Raw genomic sequence first — 26,820 nt, 5'->3', positions numbered from 1 at the left:
TACAAATAAATAACTGCAAAGTGGGGTGTGTGTAATTGTTCGGCCCCCTGAGTCAATACTTTGTAGATCCACCTTATGCTGCAATTACAGCTGCCAGTCTTTTTAGGGTATGTCTCTACCAGCTTTGCACATCTAGAGACTGAAATCCTTGCCCATTCTTCTTTGCAAAACAGCTCCAGCTCAGTCAGATTAGATGGACAGCGTTTGTGAACAGCAGTTTTCAGATCTTGCCACAGATTCTTGATTGGATTTAGATCTGGACTTTGACTGGGCCATTCTAACACATAGATATGTTTTGTTTTAAACCATTCCATTGTTGCCCTGTCTTTATGTTTAGGGTCATTGTCCTGCTGGAAGGTCAATCATTCTGTATGGATTGCTTGAGGGGAGCTCAGTGTAAAACTTGCTTTGGGACCCATAGTGCCTAAAACTATGCCACTGTACATGCAGCACTTTCTGTGGCAATAATTCTCATTCCATGTCTTCATTTACTTAGGCATTAACCCAAAGCAGTAATGCATCTATCTGTCCATTGCTTTGTATTAGGATCTGAGAAAGCATCCATGATGCAAAAATTCCAATACCAAGAGCGTACTGATGAAGCTACGTCTTTTTGGTTGGGGCTAGCCTACAGTACTATTAGGCAGGTGATGTTCTTCTATAAAAAAGACAAAAAAAAAAAAAAAAAGGATCTGAGAAAGATTTTCCTTGAATAGTGTGTTGGTTTAGTGAAGATGCTTACTGCAGTGGTTGAGTAACATTATCATTATTCTATTCCACCTTCCAGCCATATCAAACATATCAAACATGGAAGAGGGAAAGTGGGATCTAACATATCAGGCATACTATTCACAAAATAGCTACCGGCATTGTAGATAATCTGAAGGAGAAAATACAGTACATACTTGGAGCTTAGTTTACTATATTTTATTCACTTTAGACATTACATTTTAGACATTACATTTTTCCTATATTTTTTTAAGTTCCTTTGTACGATTGGATGCCTGACATACATACACAATTCCAGTCACTTTAACTTGTGGCTTGCAACCAGTTTTAGAGAGTTATGAGAAGCTATCCTATGAACAGCTTTCCTGGTGCAGATGAACAGATTCTATTGTGAAATAGCCCAAGGTCTGTCTGTGTGTACACAGTGTAGTGGTAGTCACACAACTAAGGGTTTGTCTAAACTATACTTTTGTGGTTATTGCCATTCCTTCTTCTCTCCCACTTGCCAGCAAGACCAAAAGGTAGACTTGAAAAACACAAAGCAGTGAGATTAGTCATGGAAGGTGCATGGGCTAATGCCTATTTTGTGAACAGTCTGGTCTTAAGGTTTTAACATACTAGATATCCAAAATAGTTTTTCAAGCTTTTATTAATCCAAATAAATTAAAGTGGACCTGAACTCTTGCACAGGACAGAAGGAAAAAACAGGACAGAAGGAATACAAGGAGAGAAATGCACCCTGTATGTATTTAGAGAGTTTAGCCTGTCTAATTCCCCCTCATCTGTGTCTAATCACAAGTTGCAATTTGATCTCTCCCCTGTGTCAGCTGACTGCCACAGCAGAAAAGGGAGATGGGGCACTGCTAAAGTAGCACACCTTAATGTGAAGGAGCAGCCACTAATGTATGCCTTACATAGCAGTGCTCGCTGCTATGTAAGGAGTGTGCCTTCCTTAGATAGGAGTGTGCCTTCCTTAGATAGGAGTGTGCCCTACTTAGATAGGAGCATGCCTTCCTTAGATAGGAGTGTGCTTTCCTTAGATAGGAGTGTGCCTTCCTTAGATAGGAGTGTGCCTTCCTTAGGAGCGTGCCCTACTTAGATAGGAGTGTGCCTTCCTTAGGAGCGTGCCCTACTTAGATAGGAGTGTGCCTTCCTTAGATAGGAGGTTGCCTTCCTTAGATAGGAGTGTGCCTTCCTTAGATAGGAGTGTGCCTTCCTTAGGAGCGTGCCCTACTTAGATAGGAGCATGCCTTCCTTAGATAGGAGCGTGCCTTACTTAGATAGGAGCGTGCCTTCCTATACGAATGTATAGGAAGGCATGCTCCTATATAAGTAAGGCACACTCCTAAGGAAAGCACGCTCCCGTCTAATGAAGTCACGCTCCTTACGTAGCAGCGAGCGCTATGTAAGGCTGCTCCTTCAAATTAAGGGACGCTGCTGAACAGTGCAGCTTAATGAACCAAGCCCATAATCTCATTTGAAAGCACGGAATGTTAACAATATGTCTGCTTCTATGAAAGCAGGAAGTAGAAGCACTGCAGATTTATTGTAGTACTTGTAAAAGCTGTAACAAAGAAATGTTTTTCTTTAAAGGTTATTATGCTGTTTTGCATCTTTTAGAGCAGAGAGGAAGTTCTGAGTTCAGGTCCGCTTAATATCCAATATTTCGGAGTCATACAGGACTCCTTTCTTGAGGAATACAATCATCAACGCTGCAGAGCAAACATAAACAATAATATAACTAAGATAATAAAACTATGAAAAATGCCAGATCTATAGAGCTCACATACCTAAATGGGTGTACTGCTAGTATGACTAGGAAAAAACACTCCACGTGCACAGCAAGCCAAAATGTAACCAAACAAGTGGTGGAAGCAAAACTGAACGAGTAGTGCCCATATAACCAAATATGGGTCTCCAAGTTAAGAGTAGTGAACCCAAAGCATTAGAAAAATAAAAACATCACATCACTGGATGATATTTACATCAGCTACCACCAAAATATTGCATGTTGGCTTGCAACTATCTTCCAGCTTGTATGGTTAATACTATGGCAACAGCCAGTCAGCAGTGAACACGTCTCACTAATTCATGTTTTTGCTTAGTATGGTGGCAATGTACAGATACAGGACTGTGGCAAATTAACCACTTGAGGACCCACCCTTTACCCCCCCTTAAGGACCAGCGCTGGTTTGATTGATCTGTGCTGGGTGGGCTCTGCAGCCCCCAGCACAGATCAGGGTGCAGGCAGGGAGATCAGATTGCCCCCCTTTTTTCCCCCCTATGGGGATGATGTGCTGGGGGGGTCTGATCTCTCCTGCCTGCTGTGGGTGGCGGGGGGGGGCACCTCAAAGCCCCCCTCCGCGGCGAAATTCCCCCCTCCCTCTCCTACCTGCTGCCTCCCCTGGAGATCCGGGCTGCACAGGACGCTATCCGTCCTGTGCAGCCAGTGACAGGACGTCCCCTGTCACATGGCGGCGATCCCCGGCCGCTGATTGGCCGGGGATCGCCGATCTGCCTTACGGCGCTGCTGCGCAGCAGCGCCGTACAAATGTAAACAAAGCGGATTATTTCCGCTTGTGTTTACATCTAGCCTGCGAGCCGCCATCGGCGGCCCGCAGGCTATTCACGGAGCCCCCCGCCGTGATTTGACAGGAAGCAGCCGCTCGTACGAGCGGCTGCTTCCTGATTAATTAGGCTGCAGCTGGCGACGCAGTACTGCGTCGCTGGTCCTGCAGCTGCCACTTTGCCGACGCACGTTATGAGTGTGCGGTCGGCAAGTGGTTAATATCAAGCAATTTACTGACACATTTATGTGTGGCCGCCAATCTGCAATGCTTTGGTGGTTGTTGATCTGGATCTTCATCTATTGGTGTTTTTACTTTTCTGATGATTTGGGATCACTACTCTTAAAGAGACACTGAAGCGAAAAAAAAATATGATATAGTGAATTGGTTGTGTACTATGAATAATTACTAGAAGATTAGCAGCAAAGAAAATATTCTCATACTTTTATTTTCAGGTATATAGTGTTTTTTCTAACATTGCATCATTCTATAATATGTGCAGATTACACAACACTCAGCATTCAAAATGAGTCTTTCAGCGCAGTCTGTGAAGTAATGACCTCTCCTCTGGCAGAGAAAAAGTAAACAGTTCACTTACAATTGAGATAATAAAAGTCAGATAACAGCCCTCTCCACGACTAAGACTTAGTCGGAGAGCTTAATGGCTTGTTTGCATAGAGATAACAACTGGAGTTTCTCAACTCTTCCTGTACTGGAAACAATTACACTGATGTATCTGATCTTAATGTTTATTTCTTAGCTGTACTACACATACAAATCATAATATAATTTTGTTTTCGCTTCAGTGTCTCTTTAACTTGATGACCTTTCTTTGGTTATATAGGCCCTACTCTTTCCGTTTTACTTCTGCTGTTTGTTTGGTTACATTGTCACTTGCAGTAGAAATGGAGTGTTTTTTTTTCTAGTTACTAATACTAGCAGTACACCCTTTTAGGCATATGCGGTTTATAGACCTGGCAGCTTTTTATTGTTTTGTCGTCCTATGTTAATTTTTGTTCATGTTTACCCTGCAGATTTGATGATTGCTTTCCATGAGAAAGGAGTCCTGCATGCGTACGTTAAAAAGGGGCGCTGGGAAAAAAGGGCGCCGGGTTTTTAACGATAAGCATGGATAACGTTTAAAAATGTATTGTACTGCCCCCAAACACACCAACCCACACCAGCAGAAATCGCAGATTTCCTAAAATCAGTCCATCTCCCGGCTCTCACTGAAGAGCAACTTATCTCATTAAACAAACCAATCACTGCCGAAGAAGTCAACAAAACTATAACCACTTTAAAGCCCCATAAAGCACCCGGCCCAGACGGGTTTACTAATGAATATTTTAAATGCTTCTCAGCCACTCTATCGCCCATCTTAGCCCAACTCTACAACGACTTCAGGTTAGGTACTCCGATACCACCTGAATTTTTAAAAGCAACTATCACGGTCTTGCCTAAGCCCGATAAAAATCTAGAACTGACCTCCAGCTATAGACCCATCTCACTGCTAGATGTGGACCTGAAAATCTATGCTAAAACACTGGCCTCAAGACTAATGAAAGCCACACCATGGCTTTTAGCCCCAGACCAAGTCGGATTCACGCCTGGCCGCCAAGCAACAGATGGTACCAGACGCATGTTTAACATAATTAGGCAAGTAGAGCTGTGTGGAGGGCCTTCTCTGCTCCTTTCTTTGGATGCAGAGAAGGCCTTCGACAGAGTAAATTGGGAATTTCTTAAACAGGTTTTGGAAAAGTTCGGCTTTAAGAATGAAATCTTAACGGCTATATTAGCCTTATACTCCTCACCATCTGCAGCAGTAAACGCCGCGGGCTTCCTATCCAATAATTTCAAACTGTCAAACGGGACGCGCCAAGGCTGCCCGTTATCCCCAGTCATCTTTTCCTTAATTATGGAAATATTTGCAGAGAAAATAAGAGCAGATTCATTAATCCAAGGTATTAAAGTTAAGGATCAATCATACTGCATTAGTCTATTTGCAGACGATGTCATCATTGCACTCTCAGACCCCGAATCATCTCTCCCAAGAGTAGTCCAAACAATAAACGAATTCTCGCGTATCTCGTACTATAAATTAAATATGAGTAAATCCACACTGATGAGCTTCAATTTACCTAAAAAATTAAAAATACACCTAGCGTCCAGCTTCCCCTTCTCATGGACCACCAATACCCTAAAATTTTTAGGTATAAATCTTCCCAATAACTCTAAAGACACTTTTAAATACAATTATCTGCCTCTACTAAAATCAGTTGCACAGGAATGCAACGCATTGGCCAAATTCCACTTATCTTGGTCAGGAAGAATAGCGGCCTTTAAAATGTTCACGTTGCCCAAAATTCTATACATTTTTAGAACAGTACACATTCCAATTAAGCCGAATTTCTTCAAAGATCTAAATAAAATCATGTCTAGCTATATATGGAATGGGAAAGTTCCAAGGATTGCACGCAACTTCATGATTCTCCCAAGAAAACTAGGAGGCATGGGCCTTCCTTGCCTAATATCCTACTATCGGGCCGCAAACCTAGATTGCATTAAAAGCTGGTGGAAGCCCCTTATATCTAAAACCTGGGTCAAAATAGAAGCAGATGTTCTGAACCTCAATCTTAGGGACATACTTTCAGCAATGTGTATTGGCTATAAACCACCTCTATCAGAATTTCCAGCAATCAATGCGTTACTCAAAGCTTGGGAACATTTATTAAAATTTCCCCCCACAAACCAATCTACTGAACAACCAATTATCCCGCTAACGGCTCTAAAACTACTAACATCTTCATTAAACATTGAACCTTGGGAATCAGCAGGGATAAATTATATAAATGACATTCTGGAAGGCAACAAAGTACTTTCGTTTAAAGAGCTACAAATAAAATATAATCTACATAGCACGCAAACCTTTACATACCATAGAATTTATCACATATTAAAAGCAGGTAATATAATTATCTTAAAAATCCCAGAACAAATATCACTCCTCCTTAAGAATCAATTCACCATTAAAGGTAATATAACAACCTGGTATAATGCTCTACTTCCTCCCAATGACATAGTGCTCACAAAATTCTCCCATGCTTGGGCTAATGACCTCCAAATTCCTATCTCCCCGGATAAACTACTTAAAGCGGTATCAAAAGTTATCAAACTCAGCAAATGCAACAGTCATTGGGAAGCCCACCAGAAAGTAGTCACACGCTGGTATCTTACTCCCAGACGTCTAGCCATGTTCACACCTAATTCATCCGCACTATGCTGGAGATGCAATAAAAGCATAGGCACCCTTTTACACATGTTATGGGAGTGTGAACCAATAAGAAACCTATGGAGAAAAGTAGAATCCCACCTCAAATCCACTATTGGCCCAAATTTTTGCCTAACCCCAGCCATGGCATTACTTCTATTGGACTTAGAAAAACTTAGGCCGGAGTCACAACCTATTGCATGTCACTCCATAATGAGCTGTATCAACATAATTACCAAAAACTGGAAATCCTCAGAGGAAATAGATTCTAACCATTGGAAAGCATTAGTATGCAGCAACATGAACATGGAAAGAAACATTAGACAAAACTCAGGCATAACTACTAATATTGACAATTATATAATACCACAAAACTGGTGGTCCCTTCACTAGTAACCATTCTATACCATAATAAGTTTCAGTTAGCGCTAGAAGACACTCCTAGAAATAACAAGGGAATATGGCTAATTTGCTATCAGTGTTGTTAGTGTTGTTAGTTTAGTTCAGTTAGTTGTGATCAACAAGGTTGGCGCTGTTGCATAAAACTATCTAAATCCCTGCTTGTGGCAGGGGAAGACTAGAAGCACTGATTTATCAAAGACAAAAAAAAAAAAAAAAAAAAAAAAGTGTTTAAGACAGCTGGATCTGATTAGACCAGACACTAAACTCACTTGGGATCAAAGACCTCTCATTGATTATAAGCTAAAGGGTATCATACTCGCTTACAGATCACTCAAGTATAAATAATTATAGAAAAGCCGGGATGTGTATGAAGGGTAAAAAACCCACCATCCGGGGCAAACACTGCATTTCAACAAATCCAATTACAAATTCTTAATATATATACCCACCCATAAAAGATATTTAACAGAAAAAAGTGGTAATCAATGAGAGATCGGAGCAATGTAGCATTTAAAAAATTGTGTACTAACTATCACAATAAGCACAGCTCTCTTCACTAATTTAAAGTTACGCCTTGAACATTGTTAGCTGTAACAACTTCAACCATGTATGTTAGATTATGTTTGGATATGTCATGTCATGTCATGTCATGTTATGTCATGTTATGTTTAAAGATTCAATAAAAAAATTATTGGGAAAAAAAAAAAAAAAAAAAATGTATTGTACTGTATTTCGTTTAAAATTAATGTTTTTTAAAGTTATAAATCATTAAATAATGTGCATTAAATCGGCAATTGTAAAAACGTTAATCTTTCGTTTAAATACTGAAACGTATAATAACGTTAAAAAAAATAATTACTAAGTAACCCTCCCTGTACCTACCCCTAACCCCTAGACCCCCCTGTTGATGCCTAAACCTAAGACCCCCCCTGTTGGTGCCTAAGTAACCCTCCCTGTACCTACCCCTAACCCCTAGACCCCCCTGTTGGTGCCTAAACCTAAGACCCCCTGTTGGTGCCTAAACCTAAGACCCCCCCTGTTGGTGCCTAAACCTAAGACCCCCCTGTTGGTGCCTAAACCTAAGACCCCCCTGTTGGTATTTTCGTTTAAAAATAATGTCAAAAAAAATGTACCGTATATACTCGGGTATAAGTCGCAAAATTTAGGACTGATTCAAAGTAAAAAAGTGGGGGGGTCGACTTATAGTCGCATAGTCCTAAATTTTGCGACTTACAGCCTGAGTGGGGTGAGGGTGTGTGTTATGGATGTGGGGTGTGTGTGTGTGGAGGGGTTACTCACCATCCATCGCTGGGCGCAGTGTCCTCTTTTCCTCTCTTCTCCCTCACTCGCGCGTCTGCCCCCTTAAGAGAGATGGTCCGGCTCCCGATGTCACATGACGTCGGGACCGGAAGTTACCGCGCGAGTGGAGGAGAAGCGAGCAGAAGAGAGGAGACTGCGCCCAGCGGTGGATGGTGAGAGGAGACTGCTGCAGCGGCGGGGAAAGCGGGCATGGAGGCAAACATCCCACCTTCCACAGCCTCTATCCTCCATCTACTTCCTCTCCCACGCATCCCCTTGTGCTGATACCAGCGTCTCCTGTGATGATGTCATCACAGGAAACGCTGGTATCAACGCATGGGATGCCTGGGAGAGGAAGTAGATGGAGGATAGAAGGTGAGATGTTTGCCTCCATGCCCACTCTCCCCACCGCTGCAGCCTATACATGGGGGCAACTGTACTGGCTACCTACCTATGCTGCTGGCAACTATACTGGCTACCTACCTATACTACTGGCAACTATACTGGCTACCTACCTATGCTACTGGCAACTATACTGGCTACCTACCTATACTAATGGCAACTATACTGGCTACCTACCTATGCTACTGGCAACTATACTGGCTACCTACCTATACTAATGGCAACTATACTGGCTACCTACCTATGCTACTGGCAACTATACTGGCTACCTACCTATACTAATGGCAACTATACTGGCTACCTACCTATGCTACTGGCAACTATACTGGCTACCTACCTATGCTACTGGCAACTATACTGGCTACCTACCTATACTGGGGGCAACTATACCTGGCTGCCTACCTATGCTGGCTACCTATACTGGAGGCAGATACCTGGCTGGCTTACCTATAGACTCTATAGACTTACCTATAGACTTATACTTGAATAATTGGAAAAATCCACCTTGTGAGGGTCAAATTTTGGGGGTCGACTTATACACGGGGTCGACTTGTATCCGAGTATATACGGTACTTTTTTCGTTTAAAAATAATGTTTGAAAAAAATATTGTACTGTTTTTCGTTTAAAAATAATATTTAAAAATGTATAAATCATTAAATAATGTGTAATCATGAGAAGCAGTAATAAAACATTAAGTCTCCGGGCGCCGCTTTTAAAACGTTATTTTTCACCGGCGCCCTTTTTTCCTATCGGGCGCCCATTAAACGATATTTATTATAGGAGTGAATGGCGGCGCCCGATTTGTCCACTAGCCTCAGGCGCCCGAATTTACTGTTTCCGTCCTGCATGACTCTGAATTGTATTTAATGGATGTAGATTAGTAAAAGAGTGCCTACTTGGATATAATAGGTTATCGTGCATGGTAGGGCCATCTGCCTTTAGCTAGAACATCCAATGTCTATCTAATGGCAAGAACTGATAAAGGAGTTCAGACCCTGGGTTACACCTCAGTCTGGTTTCTCTCTCTCTCTCTTTTTATTTAATTCAGGTTCCTTAATATGCAAATTTAGAAGACTTGATACAACCATCAGTATAACAAACAATTATTTTGGCATAAAACATGCAACTTTTATGAAACATATATAATGAATGGCTCTGCAGCACAGCATTTTGCCTCTACTGGCAACCGTTGCTTTCCCCAGTGTGACATTGTGGTGTATGGACCGATCTGTCTCTATCAATTTAGATGAAGTCCAAGACTGGGCTTTCATGCCTCCCTAATACATCTACTAGCCTTCATTTTCTATGCATACATTTTGTTAATTTAACTGTTGTAATTGTTCTCTGCAACTGCTCATCAAGTTAATTCAGCTGAATAATACCTAACCTGTTCCTGTCAATTTATTTACTATCTGCAGACATCCAAGCTGAACCATAACCCCCCTTCCGCACTGCTTCCTGACACTGTATGACATGATTTGTGTTTGTGCTGTGCTTCCCTTATTCATTGAACCATTTTCTTAAATCTTGCAGAGTGGCTTTACACCATTGCACATTGCAGCGCATTATGGAAATGTCAATGTTGCTACACTCTTGCTGAACAGAGGTGCCGCTGTGGACTTTACAGCCAGGGTAAGAGATTGCACTACAATTGTGAATATTTTTTTGTTTACGGCTCATAATACATTCAGTGATAATGTTCTCTGTAAAACAGAAAAACACTAATAATAAGACACTAAGATCGGTGCTCAAAAAACTGTTTTTATTGGATAATTATTTACTCCCAACTGCAAAACTTTTCATGGAGTCAGCCAGCATCTTCAGGCAAAATAAAATGAGTATCTGGGGGATACATAACATACACTAAATTCCCTGCTAGAGTACATACAGTCCGGTGCATCCGTCTTTGCATCGGTACAATGACGCTTACAATCCTTGGTTGGTTCTTACCGATGCAGACCATAGTTTTGAAATGAGAAATCAGCAGTCATGCATCTACTTGCTGTAATTTTTTTATTTAAAAAATTCTGAACACCCAAGGTTTCATACTAACATTTTTCCAGATGTGTGCATGCTGTTATAATCAGACTTTTTATTAAGCTCTAGAAATACATAGTTAATATAACGCAATATTATTTAACCTTAGCGTGATAAAAAATATATGTTTTTTTGGTTACAGAATGGGATTACACCTTTGCATGTGGCTTCCAAAAGAGGAAATACAAATATGGTGAAGTTATTGCTAGACCGTGGAGGACAAATTGATGCCAAAACTAGGGTAAGTCTTTATCAGGATTATTTAAATTTACTTATTTGTGGATGTACTGACACAGACCAGTGGTTACTTTATGACAAGATATTGTAAGAATCACTTAAACTAATGATACTTACCTTACTAGTGTTGCCTGTTCTAAAACTGTACATGAAAAAAGGCATTACACCAAGATCACTTGAAATCACACTTAATTGTGTTTGCCAGAAGTGTCTTTTCACAAAACATTTTTAAACTGTCAGAACATTTTATTATTATTATTGATTGAACGCCAGCATATTCCGTAGCACTGTACAGAGTAAGGAACAAACCATGAGGTACATAATAATACAGGCAATGGAATACCCATAGTAGTCACTTGTAGATACCAGTAATACAGAATTGGAAGATAGTGGTGTAAGTAAGGAGCTTGGGGCCCCGGTGCGAGTTTTACATGAGGCATCATGCACCCTATTGATATGGAGCCCTAAAACCTACCAAGGACAGCTGCAGTATCAGAGAGGTATATTTAGAGTAAGAAATCAGTGTGTTAAAGCTTACCTCTGTTCAATGCACATATAGAGGTGTTTATTACCAGCATAGCACCAATGAAAAGCATATAAGATGGATAAAGAGGGCCCCTCTAGCCAAGGGGCCTCGGTGCGGTCACCACCTCTGCACCCCCTATTGCTACGCCACTGGTGTTAGAAATAGTAACTACAGTTACAAATGTAACCTGATGAACAAAATATATAAAAAATTCCAAGACACAAAAGCATTAGAGAGCCCTACCCTTGTGAGCTTACAATCTAAAGGAATAGGTAAGAAACCAGAGGTGGGGTAATATAGAATAGAGGCAGTGTGTTTTTCTGTCTTTAGAAATTGATCACAGTCTCTCATGTTTATTTGTAGTCTGCACCTTATAACTTCACAACCGGCATACATGGTTTGAATAATCAAGTTACAAATGTGTGTCACTATAGAAATTTAATGATAGCTGAATAGGTAGCAACTTCCTTGGCCAAAACATGTAAAAATGTCTTTTAGATCCAAGGCTGTGTACCAAATAACTTGGTTTTAAAATGCTTTTACTGAGAACAATAATAATAATACCGCACTCTGTCTACTGTACACTGCAGCACCGTGCTCTGTGTCTACAAACTAACTGACTGGCATCCATCCAGTCTGTATGAAACTCGCTCCTCATTTGCTATTTTTCTCTCTGCCAAGCTCTTCACTGGCTGCCAGTTAATCAGAGAACTCAATTCAAACTCCTAATTCTAACTTTTAAAGCTCTTCCCAATTTGTCTCCCTCATATATATTCATTAGAATCACTTACATTTGTTTATATAAGATTTCTCATGAGTCCCCCCCCTCCTCTGTAATTCCTTAAAAATCACCTTTTCAAACAAGCATAAAGTCAAGCCTAGTCTATTACTCTTCAGCCTCTGACCAAGCTCTTCTTCTTGCAGAATATAAGCTAAACATACACTACCTTCACATATTCACCTAAAGCCTTAGCTATTTATTTTCTCCCTATTCCTTTCGTCTTTAATCTTGCAAGGGCAAGGTTCCCCCCCCATTACTGTACATTTTGTCAATTACTATGTATAAGTCACGGTGACTGTATGCTTTTTGTTTGTATCAAATTACCTGTACCAATGTTTGCATTTAGGTACCACAGAAGATGCTGCTGCTATATAAATCAATAACAAAAAATAAACTATTTTGTTTTGAGAGACAGAGAAGGATTTACTTTAGCCTGTAGACAGAGAACAGCAGTGCAGTGCTTTAAACCTTACCCACAGCAGAAAGCAAACTGGACATGTTTAACTGTATTTAAGCAGGTTTGCCGTTTTAAAAACGGATTATGACTCAGTCTGTGCTTCATATTCTGACATATGGATAAGTGGGAGTGATCTACACCAGGAGTTACTATTATAAAACATGCAAAATGTATTATAAATTATGAAACATCCACCCCAGCAGGCAGCCCTCTAAAAGAGAGTCCTGTAGGTAGGTACTTACTGTTTCTAGTGGGAAGTATGTGCTAGGTCAGAGATAAACATGACCAACATGCAATTAGCAGCTTTTTCAAGCTTAATTATTTTGAAAATGTATTTTTGTACTAGTCTCATTAATTTTCAGTCCCAGGACTGCTGTTTAGCACTTTTAGTCTAGACACATCTGGAGAGGAGTGGGCATGCAGTGCACACTGCCTTCCAAGCATAATGGAAGAAAAATAATCTTTGTAAAGCATGCAGTATTTTGGAGTCATGTAAATTATTCAGCCCATAATGAAGATATAAATCTGTTGAGGAATGAATTATACATGATAAAGTTGCATTCAGTCTCTTGAAAATAAGGAACCTTTTAAATTATTAAACGGTGAGTGTGGATCTACAATTCCACGGTAATGTTGGATTTTTTAAGTTAGCTTGGCAACATACAAATGGAGCTGATAAATGGTATGTACAAAGATGTACAGTATAATATATATATATTCTCTCATTTAGCAAGGAAGCATTAAACTTCTCTAAACAAATAGAGGGCTGTCATCCAAAATGATTAATTGTGATAATTTGGGGTGACAGATTTTTCTGTATACAGGTGACCCCAATATCACTGTGATTGTCATACCAAGTCTGCAAAATCTTTGACTGCCCGCTAGTCCTGCAAACCACAGCCTCCCATCCCATCTGCATTGCACAGACTCTATGGCAATTATTGTGGATTGCTGTACAGAACCTTTACATGTGTAGGATTTATACTTCTCTCCTACACCCAGATCAAGCATGGGAACAAATAAGACACCAAGGAACAAACACCCCAGGCCAGCTCTACAACAATCCCCATCTCTAATTATCAGTTTTTAAGAAACACAGGTATTACCGTAGTTGTTTCTTGATGATAATTAGTGATTCACCCAACTATGAAGTAAACTGAACTGTTTGCTTGTATGGTTTAAGGCGCAAGCTGTTTTACATGTCAATCTTAACATTGAATCTCTAAATGAAAATCTTCAGCTAGTTCATAATTGTTCCACAAGGGAGTAAACTGGTCTTGAGCCATGGTGCAACGTAATTTGGGCAGATTATCCCAGATACACAGAGCTGGTATAATACTAATATGCTATTCACCTGAGTCGTTTTGCTCTGTCCCCAATATCCATTTGATATCCTTTAAGCAGGAAACACACTGGGTGTGGCACAACCTGACAATAGCAGAGTTATTATTTTCTCCTCATTCTTCATTCTATGATGCCAGATGGAACATTTGCAAACATAATTCTACTTCATAGTAGCAAATGTGTTCCGTGATCATTCATAATACCTTCTAATTTATTATTACCACACAGTGGAGTAACATTTTGTTTTGCTTTCAGTTTTTATAGACCTTTTCTAAGTAATAATAATATACTTTGATACCAACAGTGTATGGTAAAGTGCTTAATACTGTATTGGGAGGCTACTGGAAGTACCAGATTGCTTTACAAACATTATGATATACAGTGGTGTGAAAAACTATTTGCCCCCTTCCTGATTTCTTATTCTTTTGCATGTTTGTCACACTTAAATGTTTCTGCTCATCAAAAACCGTTAACTATTAGTTAAAGTTAACATAATTGAACACAAAATGCAGTTTTAAATGATGGTTTTTATTATTTAGTGAGAAAAAAAAAAACTCCAAATCTACATGGCCCTGTGTGAAAAAGTGATTGCCCCCTTTGTTAAAAAATAACTTAACTGTGGTTTATCACACCTGAGTTCAATTTCTGTAGTCACCCCCAGGCCTGATTGCTGCCACACCTGTTTCAATCAAGAAATGACTTAAATAGGAGCTATCTGACACAGAGAAGTAGACCAAAAGCACCTCAAAAGCTAGACATCATGCCAAGATCCAAAGAAATTCAGGAACAAATGAGAACAAAAGTACTGTAATTAAGATCTATCAGTCTGGTAAAGGTTATAAAGCCATTTCTAAAGCATTGGGACTCCAGCGAACCACAGTGAGAGCCATTATCCACAAATGGCAAAAACATGGAACAGTGATGAACCTTCCCAGGAGTGGCCAGCCGACCAAAATTACCCCAAGAGCACAGAGAAAACTCATCCGAGAGGCCACAAAAGACCCCAGGACAACATCTAAAGAACTGCAGGCCTCACTTGCCTCAATTAAAGGTCAGTGTTCACGATTCCACCATAAGAAAGAGACTGGGCAAAAATGGCCTGCATGGCAGATATCCAAGGCGCAAACCACTTTTAAGCAAAAAGAACATTAAGGCTTGTCTCAATTTTGCTAAAAAAACATCTCAATGATTGCCAAGACTTTTGGGAAAATACCTTGTGGACAGACGAGACAAAAGTTGAACTTTTTGGAAGGTGCGTGTTCCGTTACATCTGGTGTAGAAGTAACACAGCATTTCAGCAACAGAACATCATACCAACAGTAAAATATGGTGGTGGTAGTGTGATGGTCTGGGGTTGTTTTGCTGCTTCAGGACCTGGAAGGCTTGCTGTGATAGATGGAACCATGAACTCTACTGACTACTAAAAAATCCTGAAGGAGAATGTCCGGCTATCTGTTCGTCAACTCAAGCTGAAGCGAGCTTGGGTGCTGCAGCAGGACAATGACCCAAAACACACCAGCAAATCCACCTCTGAATGGCTGAAGAAAAACAAAATGAAGACTTTAGAGTGGCCTAGTCCAAGTCCTGACCTGAATCCTATTGAGATGTTGTGGCAAGACCTTAAAAAGGCGGTTCATGCTAGAAAACCCTCAAATAAAGCTGAATTACAACAATTCTGCAAAGATGAGTGGGCCAAAATTCCTCCAGTAAAAGACTAGTTACAAGTTATCACAAACGCTTGATTGCAGTTATTGCTGCTAAGGGTGGCCCAACCAGTTATGAAGTTCAGGGGGCAATTTCTTTTTCACACAGGGCCATGTAGGTTTGGAGTTTTTTTTCTCACTAAATAATAAAAAAACATCATTTAAAACTGCATTTTGTGTTCAATTATGTTATCTTTGACTAATAGTTAACAGTTTTTGATGAGCAGAAACATTTAAGTGTGACAAACATGCAAAAGAATAAGAAATCAGGAAGGGGGCAAATAGTTTTTCACACCACTGTACCTGTTGTTTTTGAAAGTATTGTATTACTGAATATGCCTATTTTTTTGAATGGGCAGCACTAAAAGGATGAGCGCCAAGGTACCAACGTTTACCATCATTTGCTCAATGCGTTTCAATCCCAATCTTTTCCGCCCTCTTTTTTTCCTGGACACTACTTGCAGCGTCCAGGATTGGTAATCATGGTGCTTCCCCCTGTGGGGGTCAAAGATAAAGATATGACATGTGCAGCAAACAACGAAAGGTAGCCAAATGCTTTCCTGTCCGCTTATAGAAAAAGCATTTGAACGAGGTGCCAGGTGGCTGATGGCTGCTGGTTCAGACACCTGTCTAAACCAGCCCTAAACTACAATAAAAGCAGCTAGTTTAGTATGGTGTAAGACATGTTACTAGTTAATGACATTGCAGACTCACAAAAGGGTCTACCTATAGTGATAAGAAAATAAGACGTTAAAGAGGACCTAAAATAATTTTGATGTGGGTTCTTATCACACTCTGCATGAAGTAATTTCCTAAATGTATATTTTAATAGCAGTTCCTGAACATTTAAAAAATTCTACTGAATTAAATCCTACTGAATTGCTGGCTTGTAACTGTTTTCCAGGATGGACTCACACCGCTACACTGTGCTGCACGGAGTGGACATGACCCAGCTGTGGAGTTACTACTAGAAAGAGGAGCACCCCTTCTCGCAAGGACAAAGGCATCTGCTTTTTATATTCAGTGTATTCACTGTATTTAGCATTGTCTTGTCGTTTGGTAGTTCAGCATTCAAATGTACTTGTATACCTGGCGTGTAATACTAAACATGAATACATGTTCAGAAACTGACCTACTGTGCTACAAAATACAGGTTTTGTTAGCTAGCCACTCCCCCTCCTGCAAAAGTCCCTTGACAGTTTTAAAGAGGAACTCCAGTGAAAATAATGTAATAAAAAAGTGCTTCATTTTTACAATAATTATGTATAAATGATTTAGTCAGTGTTTGCCCATAAAATCTTTTAAATCCCTGATTTACATTCTGACATTTATTACATGGTGACATTTTTACTGTTGGCAGGTGATGTAGCTGCTGCATGTTTTTTTGGCAGTTGGAAACAGCATTAAACAAAGACAAAGACAAACACTTATATAGCACTTTTCTCCTGGCGGACTCAAAGCGCCAGAGCTGCAGCCAGTAGGACGTGCTCTATAGGCAGTAGCAGTGTTAGGGAGACTTGCCTAAGGTCTCTTGCTGAATAGGTGCTGGCTTACTGAACAGGCAGAGCCGAGATTCGAACCCTGGTCCCTTGTGTCAGAGGCAGAGCCCTTAACCATAACACTATCCAGCCAGCCAGCTATTTCCCACAATGCAGCAAGGTTCCCAGACAGGAAACTGCCAGGAGTATGTACTCAAGAGTTTCTTGTGGGAGGGGTTTCACCACAATATCAGCCATACAGCGCCCCCTGATGGTCTTTTTGTGAAAAAGAATAGATTTCTCATGTAAAAGGGGGTATCAGCTACTGATTGGAATAAAGTTCCATTCTTGGTCGGAGTTTCTCTTTAAACTCTCATTTGGTGGGTGGGAGGTGTCTCTTAGAAGAGTTGAGTAGGTGTGGCTTGAGATATGCTGCGCCTAGGATTCAGGAGGAACAGTGGAGAGGTGGGGATTGGCAACAACAGTACTCTCTGTACCAGTAAGAATATGGGTAATTTCAAGGCTTCCACTGCACTTTCCTGTTGCTGAATACTACTGCATAGGACAAGAAGGTGGGACAATGGTCATAGAAAGTGTTATTCTGGGTGCTTTGTAATATGCAATTAACAGTCTGCTTTAAGGTGGCAACACATTGTACAATGTTTTAAGTTTCTTTTGCAATTGAAGAATTACAATATTTTTTTCCTGATTGATTGTAACATTTGAAAAATCTAACCAATGTGCCACACATGTGTATTACATTTTTCCACAATTATGAAAAAAGAAAAGAAAACTTATTCTAAAGACAGCTCTGATTCTTGCACACTCTTTATGGAAGCTTGATCACAATGACCAAAGCCAAACCACCAGTGCTATGCGTGCCTTTTGATATGTTTTAAGAAAACCCGTCTCAGTTCCCTCATTTGGGGCCATCACCATCATTCTCTGACATTGGAGCCAGATGGTGGCATTAAGGGAGCAACCAACATCCTTCAGCCACAAATATTAGCAGGGCGGCCCCAAGACCAATATTGCCCAAATATTGGGTGACATGAAAATTGTACAGTATATATTATATTAATTTTCTATCATCTGAGCTAATTTGCCATGTCCAGTTCCTGGGGTGTCTTTTCTGCCTTATGTACAGTATTTCTAGAACATAGTGCATAGTTGCATGACACGGCTTTAAATATATTTCTAAAGGTCTGAAACTGGAATTCGGAAGACCTTGCAGCAATCCCATACATAGATATTTAGGTGGGAGCGAGACTTTCCTTCAGTAATGTGGGTAGATATGGATAAACCAATGCAGACTGAACCCTTTTGAAATTACCTAAAAGTAGGAAAATCCACCCAACTTTCTTACCAACATACTTTCTCTTCTCAAGAATAAATTTTCTTCTCAAGGATCCCAAGAGACAATGGGCCTGATGCACAACACTGCAATAAAGTTGCTAGCGCAGAGAGCGCAAGGCAATTTTACCATTACTAATGCTGGGGGGCACCGCACATTAACCCTTGGTAACCCCCGGTGTTAGTAGGTAAAATTGCTGTGCACTTCCTGCGCACGGCAACTGTACCGCAGTGTTGTGCATCATGCCCATGGGGCTATTTGTGCGACTCGTGCTGTGTAACTGGTGTAGGTATTAGTAAAATTTCCATGCACTGCCTGCACATGGCAATTTTACAGCTGTTTGCTGAAATGGTCCCAATGTTCTGTTTAGGAAACAATAAAATAGTGAAAAGTAATATTTTTATTGCTGAAGAATAAGACAAATCTATAACTCGACTGCTATGTTTAGCCAGGATCTGGTTTTATTCTTGATGTCCATTAACCATGGTTACTCTTGTTTACATGCTTTGATCATGTTTTTCTTCTTGATACAGAATGGACTTTCTCCGCTTCACATGGCTGCTCAAGGAGATCATGTGGAATGCGTCAAGCACCTGTTACAGCACAAGGCACCTGTGGATGATGTCACACTGGACTATCTGACTTCACTGCATGTTGCGGCGCATTGTGGACACTACCGTGTCACCAAACTTCTCCTTGACAAAAGAGCAAACCCTAATGCGCGTGCTCTGGTAAAGTGATTTGAGTGCTGTTCTTGCTGTATTTAACTTTATGGTACATAGAACACACATGTTATCAAGGGTTTTGTTACTATTTGATATTGTATATAGATAAGAGTGATGGCTGGATGCACATATACTGTAGATTATTGTAGATGTATGTTTGTTTGCCCTTGTTCTTGTCTTGTCTGAACTATAGGCTGTAAAATGAAAAAATCAGATTGGCTGGTGGCATTTTGCTTTGATGTCTTCTGAGATGTGTCTGGACATCCATAAACATCCATAGGACATCCAGAGGCAACCTGGTCATCAGCTAACCGCAACATTTTTAAGTGGTTCTATAAAACTATAGTGTGGAAATACTAAAGACTGCCACATGTTACTTAGAGTAAAAACCTAGTCTTCCAGCTTGCATAAAAAAGACTGCAGTAGATGAATTGTTGCCTTTGATTGCAAGGGACAATTGTGATTTTACCTGTGAATGAAACAGGTAAAACCATACATCCAAATTGATTACTAGCTAACTTGTGTGTAGAGTTAAATTGTGCAGATATTTCACCTTCTTAAATGTGCATGGTTTTCTGAGTGTGAAGTGTGCATGAGTCTAACAAAATATTTCTCTGAACAGAATGGTTTTACTCCATTGCACATTGCCTGCAAGAAAAACCGTATCAAAGTAATGGAACTGCTAGTGAAATATGGGGCTTCAATCCAGGCTATAACGGAGGTAGAACAGGTTTTCCTAGATTACCAAACCAATCACCCCATATCCTGCTTTTCTGGTCCTGTCTCTGTCTGTCTCTTCTCTCATATAATATCCACTGTCCTCTCTCTCTCTGTCCTCCTATACACCTGCTGATTTGTAACTATGGAAGCCCACATTGGTGTTGTGCAGGGGAGTAAAATACTGTTGGTTTGTTCCACAGTCTGGTCTCACTCCAATACATGTGGCTGCATTCATGGGCCACTTGAACATAGTCCTCCTTCTGCTGCAGAATGGAGCCTCTCCAGATGTCACTAACATTGTGAGTATGTCTTACAATAAACTAAATAACTAGATTGAATGTTCATTTTACAGCTTACTGGACAGTTGTTTCATTTCACCAGATGTGTTTCCTTGTAATGAGACTGCCTAACCTGTTGCTGTGCATGTCATTTGGTGTATTTTATTAATTTGTACAATCCTACTATTATCACAGCATTTTACACAGAACTTTAACCTCTTGTGACTCTGCTCCCTCCCTACACTTGTGACACAGCCACTTACTAGATGAAGATTGAACTAACTAACCCGATTACCTTTAGTACTGTGGAATTCCACACAGAATACATGCGGGTATCTCCCCAGTATGAAAAGCATCCCTCCTATCAGAAAACAGTACTGATTATAATGCCACTGTGAATTTCAATCTATGGAATTATGTGTCATCATTTGCATATGAAAAACAAACCCACCCACTTACTTGCGTGGAGTCACTAACCATGCTAAGAAGAGGTGAAACAGAGCTATTTCTGTTTGCCAGCTCATATTACTCACTTGATTTACACAGCATTATAAAATACCTGATGCACATTTCAGTGTTGCTCATCAAGTATATTAATGTTCATGGTGTATATATGTATGTAAATGACCTGTGACATATTACTGTTCTGTCTGCTTTCTGTTATCCATTGAAATTATGTTTAACTGGAGAGGTCTTCTGAATTAAAGTGTGACAATTTAGGGGCATATTTTCAAAATGTACTTAAAGGCCAACTGAAGCGAGAGGGATATGGAGGCTGCCATATTTATTTCCTTTTAAGCAATACCAGTTGCTTGGCTATCTTGTTGATCCTTATGCAGATCAGATGTTTTTAGACATTATTGTCAGATCTGACAAGATTATCTGCATGCTTGTTTCTGGTATTATTCAGACACTACTGCAGTCAGATAGATCAGCAGGGCTGCCAGGCAACTGGTATTGTTGAAAAGAAAATAAATATGTCAGCCTCCATATTCTTCTCACTTCAATTGTCCTTTAAAGTGGGCTTGCAAATGATATGATGGTGGGGAGACTCACTGGAGTACATAGTATACAACTGTACAACCGAAATTTCTCAAGCTGATTTAACAACAGTTTTCTATGGCCCCTAGCCATTCAAACCCTAATCAAACCTTACTGCTTTATGATGGGGGACACCCACATTAATAATGATGGTTGCAGAGGTCCAAACCCAGTGGATGTGAAGTATGGAGGCATCGGATGGAGTTAGAAGTTAACAGCAGAATGTTGTTAGTGATTATGGAATCTAGTTTCCATGGCATAGTGTATTATTAGAAATAAATATACTGGCAGATGTTAACTAATGAATCTTTATAGCAGTGGAATGGTACTCATGTCAGCTGCTGTCCAGCAGTGTTGAAAGTGTGTGATTTTCTGTATACATTTTGATGGTGTATGTGCTTTAAAGATAAAATTATGTGTAATTGTTAGGTGGTTGTATTCAACTAAACAGGGCCTTTGCTAACTCCAGATAAAAGTAAACAGTGTAGTTCCCCAGTAAAAATCAGTATTTCTGCATTACACTTTACTTATTCTAACATGGATATCTAAGCATGGCTAGAATCTCTGATCACCAGCAGGAGGCAATAGCAGCAGGAATCCCTGATCAGCAGCAGGTAAAAACTGGACACCCTGATCAATGGCAGAAGACAGCAGGAATACCCAATCACTTTAAAGTGAACCGAGCATCATTTTTAACACCCAGGGAAGCTCTATAGCAAATTAAAAATGCATTCTAAAAATGTGGTTTATTATTAAAAAAAAAACTTTAATTTTACCTCATTTTTTTACATCTAAGTGTTAAATTAGCCACTTTGTCTGTCCGCAAAGGACCTGCGGTCCCTGAGCAGGAGATGGTGGAAGACAGATAAGAAATCATCTCTTTAGACTTAATTGACCACAAACAAACCCCCATTGTACTTCAAACAGAAAACATCAGTTACAGTTGAAGAATTTCACACCTAGCATGGATAAAAGCAGTTGTAAAATAGCAGGAGAGTGAGCTTCTGAACAATGGCAGCCCTTGTAGCTATTTGAAGCCAAGAGCTGCTTGGATCCCTTTAAAAGAGACATTAGTATCTGGAACCCTTAATCACCAGTAGGAGCCATAAACAGCAGGAATCCCTGATGACCATTAGGAGGTATTACCAGCAGGAACCTCTTACTAGTAAAAGGCATTAGCACCAGGGACGTATGGTCACTAATAGGAGGATATTGCAAAAATAATACCTACTTACCAGAGGCATAAGCAGCAAAATCCGTATGATCACTAGTAGGAAGCATTAACAGTAGGAACCCATGAGTGCCAGTTAGAGGCATTGGTAGCAGGAATTCCTGATAAAAAATAGAATGCAGTAGCAGCAGGGATCCCTGGTTAGTATTTGAAGGCATTAACAGCAGGAATCTCTAATCATCACATGGATCCTTTAGCAGCAGAAGCCCTTAATCAATAGCAGGCAGGATTAACTTCTGATGACCAGTGAGAGGCACTATCATCTCATACTACTGACTACTAGTAGAAGTCATTTTGACTAGTAAGAGGCCATAAGCATCAAGGATGTAAGATCACAGGAGGCTATAGCAGCAAAGTACCAAGAATATCAGAGGCATTAGCAGCATAAATTGCATCAACCATTATTCTCCAGGTAAGAACAGCAGGAAGCCATAAGCACAAAGACATTATCACCAGGAACCCATGATCACCAGTAAGAACCATTAGAAGCAGGGGCCCATGATCTCCAGTCGATAACATTGGATGCAGGGATCCATAATCTAACATCAGAAGCATTAACAGCAGGAACCCATAATCACCAGTAGGAAGCAGAACCCATGATCTCAAATGAGATGCATTAACAGCAGGAACCCATGATCTCCTGTAGGAAGCACTAGCAGCAGGAACCCATGATCTCCGGTAGGAAGCACTAGCAGCAGGAACTCATGGTCTTCAGTAGGAAACATTGAAAGCAAGAATCCATGGTCTCCAGTCAGAAGCATTAGTAGCAGGAACTTATGATCTCCTGTAGGAAGCACTAGCAGCAGGAAACCATGAACACCAGTAGGAAGCCGAACCCATGATCTCCTGTAGGAAGTACTAGCAGTAGGAACCCATAATCTCATGTAGGAAGCACTAGCAGCAGGAACCCTTTATCTCCAGTAGAATGCATTGGAAGCAGGGATCCGTGATCTCCAGTTAGAAGCATTAGCAGCAGGAATCTATGATCTCTTGTAGAAAGCACTAGCAGCAGGAACCCATGGACGTCAGTACTAGGAAACATTGGAAGCCAGGATCTCCAGTTAGAAGCATTAGAAGCGGGAACTTATGATTTACTGTTGGAAGCACTAGCAGCAGGAAACCATGATCACCAGTAGGAAGTAGAACTCATGATCTCCTGTTGGAAGCACTAGCAGCCAGAACCCATAATCTCTTATAAGACGCACTAGCAGCAGGAACTCATGATCTCCTGTAGGAAGCACAAGCAGCAGGGACTCATGATCTCCTGTAGAAAGCATTGGAAGCAGTGATCCATTATCTCTAGTCAGAAGCATTATCAGCAAGAACCCATGATCTCCTGTAGGAAGCACTAGCAGCAGGGACCCATGATCTCCTGTAGGAAGCACTAGCAGCAGGAACCCATGATCTCCTGTAGGAAGTACTAGCAGCAGGAACCCATGATCTCCTGTAGGAAGCACTAGCAGCAGGAACCCATGATCTCCTGTAGGAACCACTAGCAGCAAGGACCCATGATCTCCTGTAGGAAGCACTAGCAGCAGGGACCCATGATCTCCTGTAGGAAGCACTAGCAGCAGGAACCCATGATCTCCTGTTGGAAGCACTAGCAGCCAGAACCCATAATCTCTTATAAGACGCACTAGCAGCAGGAACTCATGATCTCCTGTAGGAAGCACAAGCAGCAGGGACTCATGATCTCCTGTAGAAAGCATTGGAAGCAGTGATCCATTATCTCTAGTCAGAAGCATTATCAGCAAGAACCCATGATCTCCTGTAGGAAGCACTAGCAGCAGGGACCCATGATCTCCTGTAGGAAGCACTAGCAGCAGGAACCCATGATCTCCTGTAGGAAGTACTAGCAGCAGGAACCCATGATCTCCTGTAGGAAGCACTAGCAGCAGGAACCCATGATCTCCTGTAGGAACCACTAGCAGCAGGGACCCATGATCTCCTGTAGGAAGCACTAGCAGCAGGGACCCATTATCTCCTGTAGGAAGCACTAGCAGCAGGAACCCATGATCTCCTGTTGGAAGCACTAGCAGCCAGAACCCATAATCTCTTATAAGACGCACTAGCAGCAGGAACTCATGATCTCCTGTAGGAAGCACAAGCAGCAGGGACTCATGATCTCCTGTAGAAAGCATTGGAAGCAGTGATCCATTATCTCTAGTCAGAAGCATTATCAGCAAGAACCCATGATCTCCTGTAGGAAGCACTAGCAGCAGGGACCCATGATCTCCTGTAGGAAGCACTAGCAGCAGGAACCCATGATCTCCTGTAGGAAGTACTAGCAGCAGGAACCCATGATCTCCTGTAGGAAGGACTAGCAGCAGGAACCCATGATCTCCTGTAGGAACCACTAGCAGCAGGGACCCATGATCTCCTGTAGGAAGCACTAGCAGCAGGGACCCATGATCTCCTGTAGGAAGCATTAGCAGCAGGAACCCATGATCTCCTGTAGGAAGCATTAGCAGCAGGAACCCATGATCTCCTGTAGGAAGCACTAGCAGCAAGAACCCATGATCTCCTGTAGGAAGCACTAGCAGCAGGAACCCATGATCTCCTGTAGGAAGCACTAGCAGCAGGGACCCATGATCTCTTGTAGGAGGCAGGAGATGGGGAAAGCTATGTGTTGGAGAAAAGTCAAGAGATTAGGTTAGTGTCATGGACGGAAGATGGAGAATTAAAGAACCCATGTTCGGGAGGGCAGTAAGTGGATATGGTTAATTGTTTGCTCCGATATCTGGCACCAAGATCATGTGTGAACATTTGCACATGCACCAAAGAGGTCCCCATTTGGCTCTTCTCATCACAAATGCAGAAATGTAACTTTTTATACTCTGATAAGCAATGTTTATGATAATCTAGACAGTGCTCAGCCAAGTAGCATTAGGTACCCTAACAGAAACTTAAAAACACTGATAACAGGCATTAGTAAAAAGATCACATCTGTGTCAGATTGCTATAGAAATACTGTTGTGTGCTGAGATTCTAATAATTGTGATTGAATATTAGAATGTTGTGGTCTGATCCAATTTACTTTTCTCCTAAGTCTTTTCCTAGAAGATCATTTTCATTTTCTGTTTAAAATAGTTTTCAGCACCGTGCAGTCAAAATGTACCATTAAAGGGAAACTCTAGGGGGGTCGGGGGAGTTGAACTTACCCGAGGCTTCTAATGGTCCCCAGCAGACATCCTGTGCCCGCGCAGCCACTCACCAATGCTCCGGCCCCGCCTCCGGTTCACTTCTGGAAGTCTGAAAACCAATGCGCCTGCGTTGCCGTGTCCTCGATCCCACTGATGTCAACAGGAGCATACTGCACAGGCCCAGTGTGGTCTGTGTCTGCACAGTACGCTCCTGGTGACATCAGCGGGATCGAGGACATGGCAACGCAGGCGCAGTGGTTTTCAGACTTTAAAGTCTGAAATTCTAGAAGTGAACCAGAGGCGGGTCCGGAGCATCGTTGAGTGGCTGCGCGGGCACAGGATGTCTGCGGGGGACCGTTAGAAGCCCCGGGTAAGTTCAACTCATTTTCTCCTGACCCCCCTACAGTATCCCTTTAAGTGGGTAAATAGTACTGCCAAAATTATTCGGAGTATTTTCTTACTTGCTGGTGTCTTAAAAGACATTTTATCAATATGTGAACTATCGCCTATAGGAAAAAACTGAGGAGAAAAAGTGAATTGAATCGGGCCCAATGCGTCATATGCTGTGGTGCTGCGTTTTCTCCACAGTGCACAGTTTATTCTTACTTTCTGCAGAATATGAAGAAATTATTATTTTTTTAAATTTCAGCTGTCTTTTACTTTCAGCAACAAAGTATTGGTGGTTAAATATCCAATATCTTGTAGTACTGAAATAGCCACTAAAAGTCATCTGAATTGTTAAATTTTGTTTCAAAATAATGAATATAGTCAGCTATATTAATTGGCATGAACTTTGTGTATATACTTGCAGCGGGGTGAGACGGCTCTGCACATGGCAGCTCGTGCTGGGCAGGTTGAAGTTGTTCGTTGCCTTCTAAGAAATGGTGCCCTGGTGGATGCCAGAGCCAGGGTAAGTGGGCTCTATCCATCTATATGGCTATGGCTCTATCTATCTATCTATCTATCTATCTATCTATCTATCTATCTATCTATCTATCTATCGCATCTACTCTGCCTTGTACAAGTACCCTGATCCGTGTTCACATTCTACACTGAACTTTTGTTCTCTATTTACTTTTTAATCAAAACACTCAAAT

The 26,820-nt window shown here is 41.0% G+C and overlaps 1 protein-coding gene across 34 annotated transcripts in view; it reads left to right on the top strand.

The window, feature by feature from the left end:
• Positions 1–26,820, top strand: part of ANK2 (ankyrin 2) — a 700,071-nt gene that overhangs the window by 484,589 nt on the left and 188,662 nt on the right. For all 34 annotated transcript variants that reach the window (XM_068281027.1, XM_068281066.1, XM_068280997.1 and 31 more), the window contains 7 exons: positions 10,202–10,300; positions 10,848–10,946; positions 16,658–16,756; positions 19,119–19,316; positions 19,933–20,031; positions 20,231–20,329; positions 26,535–26,633. In XM_068281027.1, the coding sequence (XP_068137128.1) occupies positions 10,202–10,300; positions 10,848–10,946; positions 16,658–16,756; positions 19,119–19,316; positions 19,933–20,031; positions 20,231–20,329; positions 26,535–26,633 (792 nt within the window). The remainder of the gene's footprint in view (positions 1–10,201; positions 10,301–10,847; positions 10,947–16,657; positions 16,757–19,118; positions 19,317–19,932; positions 20,032–20,230; positions 20,330–26,534; positions 26,634–26,820) is intronic.

Source organism: Hyperolius riggenbachi, chromosome 1 (genome assembly GCF_040937935.1).
Source record: "Hyperolius riggenbachi isolate aHypRig1 chromosome 1, aHypRig1.pri, whole genome shotgun sequence".
NCBI lineage: Eukaryota > Metazoa > Chordata > Amphibia > Anura > Hyperoliidae > Hyperolius > Hyperolius riggenbachi.
The sequence above is the reverse complement of the archived record's forward strand: the minus strand, read 5'-3'. Positions and strand labels throughout refer to the sequence as shown.